This window comes from Solenopsis invicta, chromosome 14, assembly GCF_016802725.1.
Source record: "Solenopsis invicta isolate M01_SB chromosome 14, UNIL_Sinv_3.0, whole genome shotgun sequence".
In the NCBI taxonomy this organism is placed as follows: domain Eukaryota; kingdom Metazoa; phylum Arthropoda; class Insecta; order Hymenoptera; family Formicidae; genus Solenopsis; species Solenopsis invicta.
The window spans coordinates 7,928,963-7,947,633 of NC_052677.1; the positions used below are offsets into that span (position 1 = coordinate 7,928,963).

Consider the following 18,671-nt stretch of genomic DNA (forward strand, 5'->3'; position numbering starts at 1 on the left):
GATTCTACGTTTGATAAAGAAGTCTAGTTCTTTTCGGGAGTGAGTGCGTGAGTGTACGAGTACCCTTTGCTCGTAACAATATATATGTATATGTGTAAAATTTAATTGAAATTTAATGACCCAATATATGCAGTGTATAAAAAAAAATGTACTAACCAGTATAATTTACATCATGCTTTATAATAACATCATTTATGTTGTCTCGTCTAGTTAAAGGTTCAGGAATAATATTTAAAATTTCGTCGTCCCCTGCAGTAAGCAAATTCATTGCTTTCGCCTAAAATCAATATTTAAAAAACCAATAATGTATTATAAATATGTACTCATTATTATTTTCATATGCATCAGAAACACAATAAATTTTTTAAAATTTAACTAAAATACGTTTTATGTTAATACAATTGTTACAGTTATACTTATAAATTTTTTATTACCTGTTCCTCTGGAAATGAATCGGGACATTGTACGCCCTCCACATTGTCCTAGTTTACACCAAGCACTTAATACGCGTAACTCGTAACTTTCTATTAAATTATCTTACTTTCTACGATGCGTGTATGCATGATACATATATTTAATTATCTCAATTTATATTGTATCAGCTTAGTATACTATTCTTTAAATTTATTGCCAAAATTAAGATAATTTAATAGAAAATTACTACCCTATCAGCACACAATATTTAAAAAATGTTTTTAAAAACATTTAAAAAATATTTTTAAAATCATTTATAAAAACATTAAAAATAATGGGTTAAATGCCCTCTTTTACATTAAAAAAATGTTTATTTTGACATAAAAAAAAATGTTTTTCAAATGATATAAAAACGTTTTTAAAACATTTAAAGAAAACATTTATTAAACGTTAAAGAAACGTTCTTTTTAACAAAGCATAAATGAGCAAAACAATATTTAAAAAAAACTTTTGCAATAAAAAAATTTTTCAAAAACGTTAAAATTAGTGGATTTACACCCCTTTTTACATTAAAAAATTTTTTTTAATATTGAGGTCTTTTCTTAAGAATTTTTTTTGGGGAAATTTCCACGCGGTTACCCATCCAAGTTGCGACTCCAGTGAACGTTGCTTGACTTTTGTGATCGCTGCGAACTGATCCCTCGTGATGATTTGTAAACACTTCGTGTTTATACATGTACAACACTGATAGATCAGGTCAATATGTTATCGAAAAGACAAAATATATATAATTAAAGTATATTATTTATTTAAATATATATAAGTTAATTTTTTACTGATTTTCATAGATGTTATTGAAACATTTTTTAAACAAATTTTAAATTTTAGTAATAATTAAAATATAAAGAGCTTAAATGTTAAATAAATAATAAATAAACATAACTTTATAGAGATGAAAAATAAGTAAAAAAATTAATATTATATAAACATTAAACAAATATTAAATAAACATTTAAAAAATGCTTACTAAAAGCATTTTTTCAATTAAATAATTCATAAAAAATAAATACTTAAACAATATTAAATAAATATTTAAAAAATGTTTATTAAAAAAAATAAATAATAAATATTAAATTAATATTTAATAAATGTAAAATTGATGTTTTTGAAATTGTTGTTTTAAATAAAAAATTAATATAAAATAAATATTAAATAAATGTTAAGTAAATGTTAAATTAATATTTTTAAAACATGTTTATTCAAATAAAAAATTAATGTGAAATAAATATTAAATTAATGTTGAATAAATGTTAAATTAATGTTTTTAAAAAATGTTTTTTCAAATGATAAATTAATGTGAAATAAATATTAAATTAATGTTTAATAAATTTTAAATTAATAGTTTTAAAAATGTTTTTTTTAATGAAAAATTAATGTAAAATAAATATTAAATTAATGTTTAATGAATGTTAAATTAATGTTTTTAAAAAATTTTTTTTTAAATAAAAAATTAAAGTGAAATAAATCTTAAATTAATGTTTAATAAATGTTAAATTAATGTTTTTAAAAAATGTTTTTTTTTAATGACAAATTAATGTGAAATAAATATTAAATAAACGTTAAATAAATATTTTCCCAAATCATTATTTTAAATTTTTAGTTAATGTTAAATAAATGTTAAATAAACGTTAAATAAGTTTTAAATAAATATTTTTTCTAAATCATTATTTTAAATATTTAATTAATGTTAAATAAATATTTAATAAATATTTTGTTATGTCCGCAGGTTCGCGAAATTGTAATTCGGGACATAGATTTTGGTTTTTTCTTTTGATTTTACCTCTGAGATAAAGGCAGCTGTCACCAGTCGTGGTTCGGAATCGTGCGATAACACGCCCTGATACATGACGATTCATTTATGCAGGCAAGAGGAGATATTTTGGGAGGATATATAATTATGTAATGAATAAGCAGTGAATTTGGAAAGGTTTAATAATGTTTTATTAAAGTCGAAGGAGTATAGACATGCGTGATTTAGCTTGGCGTGGGGTAAAATAAACGTGACGCCTGTGCAATGGTTAAACTATATGTGTGTGTGTGTATATATATATATATATATATATATATATATATTTTTTTTTAATTATGTAGGAACATATGTAAGAAGGTAACTTAAATACAATATAATTATCCGCGAGAGAGGTGGAGGTGTCCGTGTCGATCCTTAGTTAATCTCATCTTAATGACTATATTTTCGACTACTACCGTAGCCGCGGTGTGCCTTTTTTCGGCCCATAGCTTCTTGAAGAAATGCATGATTGTATCAATAACAAGGATTGCCACGATGATATACGAATGAGTAGATGACTTACCTGTCTTCCGGAAGAAATAATTTTAAAACGTTAGCGACAGAGAGAGAGATCAGTGCGAGTGATCTACGAATTTTAGTGAGACAAATTATTAATGATTGAAAATCAAATGGCAAAGAGAAAAACGATTATGTGTTGAGAGAGACAAATTCGCTGGGTCAAAGTGGACACCCGTTAGAACGCCTTTTTAAAGGTGGATATTATTTAGGACAAAATTTTGAGTCACCGGGTAGAAAGACGGTGAATGCGTCGAGGAGTCACGCTAGCGAGTCTTCTTCGACGGGATAAGAGAGGGAGAGAGAAGGAAGACGTCGAAGACTCGCTAACGCGACTCTTCTTCAACGCTGCAGAAGATTAATTGATTGATTGATTGGGCGTTTATTACTGTCTTAGGGTAAACCCTCTAAGGACAGAAAGAATATACAAATGATACAGGTCTGAGAGCGGTTCAACTTAAAACTAGTAACAACAGATAAAAATAATAGTAGAAAATAAATGAAAACAATAATTAGAATAGAGATAAAAACAAAAATGAAAACGTGCTTGATAATTTGACTAGCGCAAGCGTACAGTGAATATAATATATAGACATAATAGTAAAATAAAACAGAACAAGAAATATGATATATCTTTATATAGTACTAACAGAAAGAGTATTTATATGCTAAGCAAAGAGAACTAGAACGAGAGTTAGAAAGGTAAAAGAAAGTGACAATTTAATTAGACACAGGCTAGAACGCAGTTAGGCCTGGGAATGAGGAGCGTCACTATGAAGCAGGAAACTATGAAGATCACGCTTAAAGGCGCCAGTGGAAACTGCACCGCGAATGGGTGCGGGAAATGAGTTCCAAAGCGTTGGTGCAACTACAGAAAAAGAACGCTGGAAAGTTGCTGTGCGACTAGTGGGAACGATGAGGTCAAGAGGAGAAGCCCTAGAGGCAGCGCGTGATTGGGAGCGAGGTACAAGAGAGGGAGAGAGAGAGAAGGAAGACGTCGAAGAGTCGCTTTCGCAAGTCTTCTCCAACGCTCGGATGAAAAGGGGGGGAGGGGGACAAAGAAACGAGTGAGGCCACACGCTAGCTAATGCTAGGTGTGGTTCAACCTTCTGGATCTCTGATGGGAAGGAGAGACAAGAAAAAAGGCGATTCGACCGGGGCCAACCCGAAGACCAACGTCTTCATCAAGAGTAAGACCCACCCGTCGCTGAGATCGTACCCTTTTTTTTTTGTTTACGGAGAGGAAATGCGTTACCGCATACCCCAGGCCCCGGTGGAGGCCTGGTGGTTATGTGGGGCTCTCCTCCGCCGGCGACGTGCCGGCGAGGGCCTACCCACTAAAACCTCTCCGGGTGTCCTGCCCTGGTCCATGACTGGGGGGCTCCGGAAACGCGTGCAGCATACTTCCGGAGTGCATACTTCCGGAGCAGCATACTTCCGGAGCAGCATACTTTCAGAGCAACATACTTCTGGAGCGCTGAAATCGTACCTGGAGGTCTGCACGTTGGCGGTCGCCGATGGCAGCGATTCTCGCTTGACCAACAAGACTGATTTGATCTTGGAGCTCCGATTTTACTCCTTATATAGGCAAGAATATGAGCAAGAGGTGTTGCGGGACGATTCCTCAGGTTCGCGGAAAATTTGGAGCGATAGTTTTTCGTAACGCGTAGTCCTTATGAACCCGCCCCGTTCCGCGACTGCGCGGCTTGTGCCTGTAGTTCGCGCGAAGCGCTTGTAGACGGTTCCGGGGGTCGCGACTCGCGGAGATACCGCATACCACACTTCGATGCAAAATCTAATGTTTGGAAAATTAATATAAATTAAGTTCTTTATGGGATCTCGATTAGGCGTATATGGTACGGTGGAGGACTATGAGTACTGAAGCGTTATGCAATGTTAATTTCTATTGTTGCTACTACGGGGAGTTAATTTTAACAGGAAAGATTTCTAGAATTCTTTCATGAGTGTTACTTTTTGAATTATCGTACTTGAGGTGTACGAGATAATAGCACCAAGCACACGCTATCGTTTTATGCGTAAAAAGTTAAAGTTTTGTTGTTATCTATGAGAGATCAATCTTTATATTAATTAAAAATCTTTTGGCGTTTTTATTGGTCGCGATTTTAGAGTTGATTTAATTTAAGTTACGTGGTGCAGTAGTGGGAAGCATCCATGAAAGAATCACGCTTCGATAATTATAATTTTGCCGATCCTAATATTTTATATTAAATTGGAAAGATCAATAGAATTCCAAAGCGCGGAGCTTGGTGAATTAGAGGGGGTCGCGAGCCAAAGGGTTGGCGCCGATAGACACTCGCGGGTGTTGCGCGTCGAGGGGGTAGCGCCGCGATGTTGCCAAGCGGTAGCGCATGTAAAAGCCGTATGATCGTTATTGAATTATCGTTTCGATATATGATTTACTTAATTAGTCGGAGGATGTTCCCGATTCTTAATTAAACTATTATCAATGCGGATGGCGCGGGAAAATAAAAACTTTTTCCGCCAGACGTAACAATTTAATAAATATTTTAGTTATGATGAATTGTACAATGAAAAATTAATATTAAATAAATATTAAAAAAACATTTAAAAAATATTGTGTGCTGATTGGGTAGTTAGTACGTGTATGAAGTATTAGGTGTAAACTAGGCCATAATCAAGACCCATTAGACTCAAAATCTTTTTCTCTCGTTCCGTCAATTTGTCAGGAGCACCACCAACATTCCCTGTTACACTTCAATTAGCACGAATTTTTACAATTTTTTGGGAAACTGCAGTTTTATTATCTCGCCATGTCTGAAATTACTAAAGCACTACAGTTACATGTTACACGTAATATTTTAAGACGGATATTCATAGTCGATTTTTATGGTTAAGACCGTTTTAAAAACCATCTTGATATGCCATCAACCAATCACAAAGCCGTATTAGCATTTTAAGACATTACTTAATACGCCTTAAAATAGAACTCGACTGTGAATACTGGCCTAAGTACTATATTTTTATTAATTTTCACTAATTTCCATGACTTTACATCTTTAGTCTTACCATTTTTTCCCATACTATTTAATTGAGTGATTATTTGCTCCCATGACCCTCTTAAATCGATGTTTCCGTAGGCTTTGAAACGGACTGGATCCGATAGCGCACGGTGCGATAGCCTACCAACCAATCATCTTGACTTATCTAACCCAACCAACGGAAAAACTCTAGGCATTGGCCACTGTGAGTGGTGGTGGGCTCTCGGTCCCGTGCGCTATCAAGATCCGCCCCTCTGAAACTTGCCTGTTGCAACGTGTGGATGTTCCACACAAATAATCCATCATGTAGTCTATTTATCCTGATGTTGATTTTGCCTGCCTCTTCGCCTTAGTTCCTGCTTCTATATTTCTTCGGAAAATATAATAATCCAAACTTAAATAAAGCAATTTTGCTTGATATAAAAGTATACATAACTTAATACTAGAAACATATATAACCTAATTAATACTTGAATAACCTATACATTATTCATATTTGCATAAAATGGTATAAGCAACATTTTTATGTCGTCTATAAAAGTCAATCTATATCGTCAATTAATACACATATATTACATTAGTATACTTATAATTATTTCTTTTATTAAAACTTTGTAATACAAAATACTTACTGCAATACAGAAGTCATTGCGCTTGAATCACGGCAATAAAATTTTACGTGCGTAATTGTTTTAAGCACTTTTTAAAATCTTTTCGAGATCTCGGAAGGAGAAAGAATGGATCATTTGCATTGAAACAATTTACCTTACTGACTAACGCGATTGGTCAGTTCTCTCTTTGTCCGAGATTTCGGGGAGTAATATGGGTATTCCCTAAGGTAAATTATTAGAATGCTGCTGTATACAGAATACCAACCTACGAATTCTCTCCCAAAATTTGATACATATATGTCACTTTCTCTTTACTTTCACGCTAACGATAACATTAAATAACGACACTTTGTTATCATGTTCTGTAACGTCAGAGTATTGCTATTTTGAGTTACGGAATTGCACTGTCGGTATTAGTTTCTCGTTACACATGACGAAAGTCGGTATTGTTATTGTAACGTCGTGTGATGTTATAATTATAACAAGTTAGAGAATCCCACTACAGGTGAATTAAATTGTAATTTGCCCCGACATACGAATTCGCCGTGCACTTGCCGCACGTCAAACGCCACCAATAAATTATACGACCGATAACATAAATTTATTGGTACTACTTTTACATTTATTTTGTAAATAGCTTATATTCTGTTCTTGCGAGTTTTCTTGTTTGTGCATTCTTTGAGCCGCCAGGTTTTGTACATAATTATCTGCATCTTTCTTTAAAATAAATATGTGTATATATATACAGGGTGTCCCAGACCAATGTATAAAGATTATCATGATGAGATAGAAGAGATCGAGATAAATGAAAAAGTCTAATACCATTTTGCGATATTTGCAATAATTTTTGAGTAATAAAATATTGAGATTAGCCGAATAAGAGCGCGCGGAGAGACAAGCGGTCGCTCGTCTGAGCCGTAGGACCACCCACTACGGCCCGATTGCAGGCGACGTTAAGTAGCGCGCGGCAAGGAAAAGGATAGCTTGGCACCGTACCGCGTCGAGACGGGCGGTCTTACGACTCAGGCGACCAACCGTTTGCCTCTCCGCGCGCTCTTATTTGGTTGACTTTAATATTTTATTACACGAAAATTATTGCAAATATCGCAAACTGTTATTAGACTTTTTGATTTATCTCAATCCTTCTACCTCATCGTAGTAATCTTTATACATATATATATATATATATATATCTTTCAATTCTAAAACGTTTGTCTATATCTCTTTAATTGTCTATATCTCTGGTAATTCCCGACAAGCTACGTCCGATTTTCTATCCAAGAAAAACGGGTCTTTACATATATTTAGATAGTGAATTTACAAATGAATAATAATATTATAAATATTATTTAAATTGATTTTTTAGATTAAAAAGTCTGATTATTGTGAACATAAAAATAATCTAACAATAAATATTATTTAAAATTACAAGAGAACATTACTTCATTAAAAATTATCTTATTTCATTTACTTGAATATTTCAATTAAGAAACTTTTAACTTCATTACAAGTAAACAAACTATTAAAACAAGTATCGTTGGCTGTTAACTTAACTGTTAAGGCAAGTAAATATTTCTTGTATTAAAACTTTTTTAGAATATTTTTTTCTTTGAATATGTTATTTCAAAAACATTACAGATCTTTTCAATATATAACTTTTAGTAGTTTGTCTATAAGATTTGCAAGAATCGTATACATTTTGACAACACTAGAGCTATCTCAGCAATATTGCAGATACACTTTTCAACTTTTATGAAATATTTCACTATTTAGTTGAAATATTTCTTTCATAGGATTTTGAAAAAATTTGGAGTTAAATAGAAAGAATTTTTATTATAATAGAAGAATTTTATTATAGCATAAATTTGTTTAGAATTTTGTTACAATAAATTTTATAATCAATCATAATTTTTTTTTCTTTAATTTTTTCCTTTTTTAAAATTCAAATAAATTTATCTCTAATTTATATAACTACTTATAGCCTCTGTTACCGCGCTATCTACGCTGCTTATTTTTTCAAAATGAAAAAATAGTATCACTAGAAGTAAGAGTCTGGCAAATGTTTGGTCCTGAAACAAAATGGCGACGGTACATACTAATATCGCACGCTGCGTGTGACTGCGTGTAACTTTATATATGTTCTGTGTGACTGCGTCGACTGATTGTGAGTGTAATTACACACACACACACACACACACACACGCACACACACGCACGCACGCACGCACGCACGCACGCACGCACACACACACACACACTCTCTCTCTCTCTCTCTCTCTCTCTCTCTCTCTCTTTCTCTCTCTCTTCACCTTGTTTAAAAAAATCTTAAACATCCTAAAATGCGTAATTAAAATAAAAGTTTCAGCGTTTTTGTAATAATTTATCAATTTAGTGAATTAATTGATTGTTTATTTTATTACAGTTACAATACTTGTTTGAAGTGTGCTCCTTCTACTTCGATACACTTTCTCGCTCTTTTTCGTACATTTTGCGTAGCTCTTCGAACTTGATCATTGTCAATTCTTTTAATAGTGCGGAATATTAATTCCATCATCTCGTCAGCTTTCTCAATGTTGGTGCGCATTAATGTTTTTTTTTATTTCTCCCCAAAAAAAAAATCACATGGATTGTAATCCGGAGATCGAGCAGGCCATGAAGTTATTAAACCTCTTCCGAACCATTGGGTGAAAGTTTCATCGAGATAAACTAGGCGAACTATGCTTTTAAATAAGATTTATTGAAGTTGATATTAAAAGTAGTTTAGTTTGGATAATTACACTTGAATGTAAAGTTTGTTTCAAACAAACAATATGTTTTTAATATTAATTATAATTAATCTAATTAACAAGAATTTATTGTATAAAAGCAAGTCATTCTATGTACGTACACTGTGAAAAAAATTTTTGTGGTTCAAGTAAATATGTTATTAAAATAATTTAAGCAAATTATTTACTTTACGTAAATAAATCTTACTTGTAGAAAATATTATTTCTTTGAAGTATTACTTACTTCTTTGAAGTAATATTTACTTACGTGAAGTAAATAATTTGCTTGAATAGTTCTAATAACATATTTACTTAAATCGCGAAAATTTTTTTCCTATTGTAATAATAACTATTGTTAGTAAAATTTTTATGATTAATCTTTAAAGATGTACGATAGTATCGTAACTGAGAAAGCAATCTTTAACTAATTTCAATAGATTTTAAATTTTATTAGTAATAAACATTTTTATAACAAAAAAGATATCTTACGTGCAGAATGAGCAGGTATGCCATCGTGCATAAATATTGTAGCTCGTCTATTTTTGCCTGTTATACTACCAGAACGGTTAAATTCTCAAGAATATCTTAATTTTTTAAAAAACAATCTGCCAAATTTACTAGTCTTAATGAAAAATAATTTAGACAATGTAACGTTAAATATGTACAAAAAAGAGCAAGAATATGTATCGAAGTAGAAGGAGTACACTTCGAACATGTATTGTAACTATAATGAAATAAACAATTAATTAATTCGCACTAAATTGATAAATTATTACAAAAACGCCGAAACGTTTATTTTAGTGCATTTTAGGATGTTTAAGATTTTTTTAAACACAAAGTGAAGAAAGAGAGAGGGAAAGAGAGAGAAAGAGCGAAAGAGAGAGAGAAACAGTGCGTGCGTGCGTGCGTGCGTGCGTGCGTGCGTGTGTGCAGCTGTTTCGCTGTTTATCGTTGTTCTTTCGTCGCGTAATTTGTCAGTTCCGCTCCGCCCGCGCGCCTGTCTATTATCCATCTCTGCTTTTCCTATATAGACGGGCGGTGATACGTTAACTTTAACATCGTATGATATCTAACAGAAAGCTTAGATAAAAAAATGATTTAAGATTTTTTGACTTGGATTCATGTCCTTTATCCTATGGTATACTTCAGGTGCGATAGTTTTGTTACATCCTGTATATACAGGGTGTCAGGTAACTACCGTGGTTTCGTGGATTGATAGATCAAGTAAAACTGAGCAGAAAAGTCCTTTATCATTTTTTAATATTTGCCATAGTTAACAAAAAAAAAAAATTAATAAAATCTGCGAATAAGCGCGTATCACCGCGCGCAAGGACCGCCCGCCGGTCGCCGAGACGTAGGCTGTAGGCGCGGCGCTGTACGGTGAGGAGGGAAAAGCCGCAGTAGCTGCGGCCTGCGAGTACCCATTGCTACTTCTCCCTCCTTGCCGCGCCGCTCGCAGGCCACAGCTACTGCTGCTTTTGCCTCCTCACCGCGCTTACAGCCGCGGCTGCCTACGTCTCGGCGACCGGCGGGCGATCCTTGCGCGCGGTGATACGCGCTTATTTGCAGACTTTATTAATTTTTTTTTTCGTTAACTATGGCAAATATTAAAAAATGGTACAGGACTTTTCTGCTCAGTTTTACTTGATCTATTAATCCACGAAACCACGGGCGGTAGTTACCTGACACCTTGTATATATATATATATATATACACACACACACACACACACGCACACACACGCGCGCACACACACACACACACACACACACACACACACACACACACACACACATACATATATATATATATATCCCAGCAAACACAATTGCATAACAGCAATGTTAATAGAATAAAATCGAAAGTAACATGCAATATAACATGCTCGTTACATGTAATATCCATGTTAGTTGTAATTTCCTACTCATAAGAAAAATAACAGCTACATAACAGTTGTATCATATTTGTTATACAGGAGTCATTATAATAATTCAGTTTTATAACAGTTATATTATTAAAATAAAATGTTTGTTATATAAACCTAATTAATGGCAGTTATATAACTCTTGTAAGTTATGATGTAGTAATATCAAAAATTCAATTTTACATAACTATATTATTGCTAGAATGTAAAAATTTGTTATATAACGTGACACACACAAGTTATATAACTATTATTTTCTATATTGTGTTTGCTGATATACAGGGTGTCCCAGAAAGCTCGCATCCCATTTTAAGAGCGGATTCTTTGGAAAATTCTAAGAAAAAAATCCTAATACAAAAATGTTGAGGGTATAATGGTTTTCAAATTATTCGCGATTAAAATTTACGAATCACTGAACTGACATTTCGCGCGCTCAGGCATGGTGACATGACAAAGGTACCACAAGGGTACCTCTCGATATTGAGATTGTCATATAAATACGCAGTAACATTTATATTAAGAAATTACTACTATAGGAAACATATTTGTACATTACATATGCACAATTAATGTTTTCAACAAAATATCAATTCAATAACAAGATGTTACGATAGCCGTTGGGTTAGCTGTCAAAATAAATTCATTACCATGTTCATATGATAAGAACTTTTATGGTAACATATCGATAATATCAATAATTTATTTACATTTTTAACTATTAAAAATGTAAATCGGTAATTTAATTGATATAAACGCGATAATGTCAAATAGACCTAATTTGATATGTTTGAATTCTACTTTATTAACATATTCAATTTTTTTCATATCATCGCATAAATTATCGGGTAACTGTTTTCCCAACCAGTGCAGTCGGCTCCGTGCGTTAGGTGCTTATGTTACTTCACAATCGTAAGATCCGGGTTCGCTCCCGGATGTGTGCAACAATTTTTTTTTAATAAGTGTATTTATCTTGATGATATTGATTTAGTATGCAAATTTTTAAATAAGAAAACTTAATTTAATATCATTTTCTAAACATTAATTTAAATTTAATTTGAATTCAAGTAATAATATTTGAAATAATAAATAAGTAATAATAATAATAATATATAAGTTATTTGAAATAGATAACATATAAGTGCAACGTATTTAAATTTTCAAATTGTTTAATTTAAAATTTAATTGGAAATAATATTAACAGTATTTTAAAATTCTAGTTTTTAAAATAATTAATCGTAGAAGAAGAATACCAGTGTTAAATTTAAACAATTTGAAAATTTAGATACGTTGCCTTTATATGTTATCCATTTCAAATAACTTATATATTATTATTATTACTACCTATTTATTATTTCAAATATTATTACTTGAATTCAAATATCCTTCAAATTAAATTTAAATTAATGTTTAGAAAGTAATATTAAATATAAATTTTTTATTTTAGAAATTTGCATACGATATCAATATCATCAAGATAAATAAATACACTTATTAAAAAAAAATAAAAAAAATATTACACACATTCGGGAGCGAACCCAGATCTGACGATTGTGAAGCAAGCACCTAACGCATGGAGCCGACTACACTGGTTGGGGAAACAGTTACCGGGAAAACTCATGCGCCGCGGTATGGCCAATTTTCACAAATTTATTATTTCGAAACTAAGGCCTATTCGATCAAACGCCGGGAGACGTAAACTTTTTTTTCGTCTCCAGAATAACTAAAAGAATTGGGATCAAAATCCCAGGGTGACTCACCTGATCCTCCTCTTGTTAGTATTTTTTCTACGTTTCTATTTACTACTTTTATTTATTAATCTGATTAATAAATAGAAGTAGTAATCTTAGTAATAAATCTAATATAACTAACCATGCACAGTTTTCCTTAGTAAAAACTTTTCTCATAATTTTTTTATAAAATTCTTATAATTTTTCATGTTAACAATTCGTAAGTAATTATGTGAACTTATAAAAAATTTTTTTCAAATTTTCTCACATTTTTTTCACCAAAACGTAAAATATAATATCTCGATCAGAACGATCCTATTATAAATTCTGAAAAATTGTTCAGATTATCTAATATTTCTTAACACTTTTCCCAAATAATATGAAATAATAAATTTTATAGTTTCTCAGAATGATTGCATGTGAAATTCTTTAGATTGTCTCATATTTTCTTACATTTTTTTTCAACAAAAAATAAAAAATTTATAATTTCTCAAAACAATTCCATAATTATAAAAAATTGTTTATATTTTATTCATATTTTTCCTGAAAACATCCCTGGTTAAAGTTTTTTTCATAATTTTTATACGAATTGGAACATTTTTTGAAAATACAATTAGAAATACTTAAAAAGTCTATATCTTTTCTTAGAAATTTTCATGTAAATTCTAAAATATTCTGAGATTTCTTATTTCACGATTTAAAAAAAATACTTTTTTAACTTTTTAGATTTTATAATGTTTTATAAAAAATTATACACATGTTCTGAAAAATGATACGAACAAAATCTGAAAAGGTTTTACCAGATGCCCGTCTGTACGTGTAACTCGGTCCTGTGTGGGGAATGATGGCTCGAGTCCTCGAGACGTACCCACTAACGACGTACGGAAGGGAAGACTGATTAATTAAACACACCACGTAATTAGTAGAACGGATATATTGTCAAGGTACAACGTGTGTACAGGACTAGCGTCAGAGAGAATCTGAATCTTTTTAGAGCTGCTCGCAGGCAGCATAGTACCAACCTTAGAACTAGTTTGTACCGCTCAGCGCTAGGGAAGAAATGTGGTGGAAATCCCCACATACTCCCCCCCGAGTGACAGTAAATAAATGCTATATTAGATATCGATATTACAACTGGAACGTAACTTTTTTCTTTGGACGTGTATACGTTTTTATCAGCGGACGTTCGTTGCTGGATGGTTGACAAGTTGGATTATTACTTAAAATAGAGTCGGTGAGATCGTCACGAATACAAAATGCCGGCTTGAGGTTCTCGACGGACACACTGCGCTTGGTGCCGTTTACATCTATGTCATAGATCCGGTCGGATACGCGTTTGATTATGCGATGGGGACCAGTGTACGGACGTTCAAGCGATTTTTTGGCGGCTCCTACGCGAAGAAAAACGTGCGAGCATGAGTTTAAATTTTTAAAACAAAATGCGCGCTTTTTAAATTTGTGTTCCACGGGAACAGGTTTCACTTTGCGCATGTACTCACGGAATTCTTCCACGAACGCATGAGGGTTCGGCGTGAAATCTTCGGGAAGCACAAGTTCACCCGGAATCCGCAGTGTAGTACCGTACACGAATTCGGCTGCGACATGCCAGTGTCAAGGCGGACATGGATCCGTAAACCTAACAGAACTGTTGACAGCGCGCGCGACCATTCTTTATCGGCGTGGCACATAATCGCCGCTTTAAAACTCCTGTGCCATCTTTCAATGAGACCGTTCGCCGCCGGGTGGTACGCAGTGGTGCGAATACGCTGACACCCAATTAGCTGGAGGAGCGCTGCAAACAGTTGGGACTCAAACTGGCTACCCTGATCGGTGGTGAGAGTCTGAGGTGCCCCGAAGTTGGCGATCCAACCATCGTAAAACGCTCGCGCGACTGTGAGGGCTTCAATATTTTTGAGCGGAATTGCCACAGGCCAACGCGAGAATCTATCGACGAGCGTCAGGCAATATTTATAGCCGTCTGATTCGGGCAGAGGGCCCAATAAATCTAAGTGCACGTGCTCGAACCTGCAATCCGGCGCGATAAACTTTTCCGGAACAGAATGGACGTGCCGCGAAATTTTTGCTTGTTGACATTGTATACAGTGCTTACACCACTTGGTGATATCGCGGTGCATGTTTGGCCACACGTAGCGTTGTCTTATTAAGCGGTCTGTGACTTTTGGGCCTGGATGAGCCGTGTTGTGGAACAAGTTAAACACACGGTTTCGTAATGAGCTCGGAATGTAAGGTCGGATGGCCTCACCGGTGATCTCACAAAATACTGTGGTGTGAGTAGGACCCCACTGAATACGTTTTAATGAAAGCGGGAAGTCCGGTGTTTCGCGAATAGTTCGTAACTCATCGTCGCGTTCCTGATGCTCAGCGAGTTCGACGAGCTCGATTTCGGTGGGCAAACGAATGGTTTCAACGCGTGACAATGAGTCGGCGACTACGTTGTCGCTACCCGAGACGTGTTCGATTCGAGTTGTAAATTGGGAAATGAAAGAGAGCTGTCTTTGCTGACGCGGTGACGCTTTTCCCGAGCGTTGCAGGAACGCGTAAATGAGTGGTTTGTGGTCCGTAACAATCTTGAAATCCCGACCTTCTAAATGATGACGGAAGTACTTGATAGCTTCAAATATTGCTGTAAGCTCGCGGTCGTAAGCACTGTATTTACACTGTGCGGGCGTAAACTTGCGCGTAAAGAATGCGAGGGGTTTCCACGCATCGTCAAGCAATTGCTCGAGCACGGCTCCCATGGAGAAATCCGACGCGTCGCTAATGATGCGCATTTCGGCGGACTCATCCGGATGCGAGAGCATTGTCGCGCTGGCCAGACTATTTTTACATTTGACAAACGCCTCCTCCGCCTCTGGCGTCCACGCAATTACGCGTTTATCGTTTTTTCGGGAGTCACGGAGGTACTCGTTAAGCGGCGCTTGCTCGCTGGCGGCGTTACGCAGAAGTCTACGATAGAAGTTTACTAAACCTAAGAAACGACGCAATTCGACGATTGTGCGCGGTTTGGGAAAATTAACGATGGCTTGAACTTTGGAAGGGGGTGGCTTGCATCCTTCGCTATTGATTACGTAGCCGAGAAATTCCATTTCTGACTGACTGAACTGGCATTTCTCGACGTTAAGTCGCAAGTTATAGTTTTTTAAGCGTTGCAAGACAATGCGCAGATGCTTCTCGTGCTGCTCGGAAGACGAGGATGCAATGAGTATGTCGTCAATAAACGCGAAAACGAACTCTAAATCCCCCAGTGCGCGAAAGATGTGTCGCTGGAATGTTTGACTGGCATTTCTCAGACCGTAAGTCATGAATTTATATTCAAACAGACCAAAAGGCGTAATTACTGCTGTTTTGGGCACATCCTCGGGCGCAACCGGGATCTGGTTATACGCTTGAAAGAGGTCAAGCTTGGTAAACACGTTTTTACCCCGAAGGATGGAGGAACAATCGTGTAGGTGAGGGACAGGGAATCTGTCTGGAGTGGTTATGGCATTGAGGCGACGGTAATCACCGCATACTCTCCACGATCCGTCTTTTTTGGGCACCATGTGGATGGGACTCGCCCATGGACTGCTGGAGGGTTGGCAAATGCCCAGCTCTGTAAGCCGTTTGAACTCTTTTTTGGCTATGTTAACTTTCTCCGAGTTTAGCCTTCTGGGAGGCTCGGCCACCGGTTGGCCAGTAGTAATGATACGATGTTGTACGTCGCTGTTACTTGGTAGCGTAGCCTGCTTGAGGCCAGTGACTTTCGGAAAGTCCGCGAGAATATGCGCGAATTTCGTGTCTGGATTGACAGTGCTGGCTTTATGGAAAGGCGTTGCCCTAATAATACCCGAAGTATATGCGTTGTTGCGCGCGTCGATTAGTCTGCGACCTTCGAGGTCTGGCAGAAGACCGTAGTGTTTCAAGAAGTCGGCCCCAATGATCGGGTACGGAATCTTTGCCACACAAAAGTTCCACGTGAGTGGACGTAAACCGATATTCAACGTGCGAAATAATTGCCCATATGTGTTAATCACGGTGTCATTAGCCGCGTATAACTTGAGATTACCGGGCGTTTTATTAGAGGTATCGCCAGCGGGAAGCAATGAAATCTCCGCCCCCGTGTCAATCAAGAATAACTCTCCTGTGAGTCGATCGCGCACGTGGAGGCGTTTAGAAAAATTGGGGTCCACCATGCTAGCCTCCGTAATGGTGGACCTGTTTATTCCCCCTTCTCAGTAACTGCGGCTTTGTTTTGTTTCCAGGAGCACGGGGACTTATCTGTGCCTTTGCACGCCCGCGCTGCCTCGCCAAAAGTTCTGTGCGGCCAACAGACTTTAGGCTGCCTACTGTTAGAACGTTCGCGGTGCCGTGATTTATCTCTACTTCGCGACCTGCTAGATCGTTTAAGTTGAGCCGAGAGGGTAGCGAGCTCTGCAGCAAGGCGATCGACCTTGCTTTCGAGGTCCGATGGCTGTGATTGTTTTGCAGAGGAGGCTGCACACTGTGCCGATTCGTTGGCCGTCTCCGCGATCTTATCGGCCATTTTCGCTAATTTATCTAAATCCGCGCAGTCCGAAACCGCAAGTATACCACGCATGTAGGGCGTTAAATGTTCGCAAAAAATAGTTTTAATGACGGCGTCATCGCAACGTTTATCTGCATTAAGGTTACGCAGCCGGCTAAGAATTTGCGACGGTTTTCCGGAAGTAAGCACTTGGCCTTTTAATAATTGTCGAAGCTGAGCTTCGGCTGACGCGGAAAAGCTTTCGATAATGCGCTCTTTCAGCTGGGTATACGGTTCTGTTTCGTCAGGGTCCGCGATCAAGTCACGACAGCACGCGATTGCTTCGGCATCTAGCGCACTGATGACATGATGTGCTTTGGTCTTTTGGTCCGAGATGCGGGCGGTCCCAAAAGACGCCTCAACCTGAATGAACCAGATGACGGGATCTTTGATCAAGAAGGGTGGGATTTTAGGAATTCGATAAGAATCCACGCGCGGAACTCCGGCCTGCCCTTGCATCTGCTGCAAGGTGGTCTGCATCTGCGCCAATTGTACTTGCAACTCTTCGACCGTGGGCGGAGGCATTGTTACTAAGACGCGTTACAGAGTTAATTTACCACGACGCTCGCGGCTTGTATTGGTTATCGGAAATATAGCGATTTTAAATTGCATGAATGTTGAGCCGAAATGCATGCGCCGTACTCAACGCAACGTGCTACGTGTTAGACTTAAAACGATGCGTAGCGAACAAAAGCAAATAAATTTCAATATGGCGTTCGGCGGGAAAGAAGACAGGCGCGAACGGCGCGAAAATGGCGTTGCGCGAGCTCGCGTGCGAGCGCGAAAACGAATGGCCGTAATGGCGGTCGATGCGCGAATCACGAATGGGACACGCGCGAAAACAAATGGCCGTAATGGCTGTCGATGTACGATTCACGGATGGGACACGCACGAACCCGACGATGGGCGCGCTTCGCCGCGCGGAAGGGTACCTCGACGGCTGATGCCAATGATGAGACCGCAGCTGCGGCTTGACGCCTCCAGCGGTGATGCCGCGTGCAGCCGCGCACCTGGCGATGATGTCCGGGTCTGCTCGCACCCTTGATGACAGTGTCACGGTGCGATCGCCTTAACAATGACGTGTGCCGGTACTATCGCCTTCCCGGCGACGGTGCCTTGGTGCAATCGCCTTCACGGCGACGGTCCTGGTGGAATCGCCTTCACGGCGACGACGTCTCCTTGGATGCCGAAGTCTCGTTCGGCGCACGCCTTTTGCTGTGGCGCACTTACTGGCGGTTACGCCTACTGCGATGATCGCAGTTATTGTCGTGCCCTTGGCGA

At 36.8% G+C, this 18,671-nt stretch overlaps 1 protein-coding gene across 1 annotated transcript; it reads right to left on the reverse strand.

The window, feature by feature from the left end:
* Nucleotides 1-17,045: 17,045 nt before the first annotated feature.
* On the reverse strand, nucleotides 17,046-17,915 carry LOC120359491. The gene has a single exon (XM_039457080.1). The coding sequence runs from the start codon at nucleotides 17,913-17,915 to the stop codon at nucleotides 17,046-17,048; it is 870 nt and encodes a 289-aa protein (XP_039313014.1).
* Nucleotides 17,916-18,671: the final 756 nt, after the last annotated feature.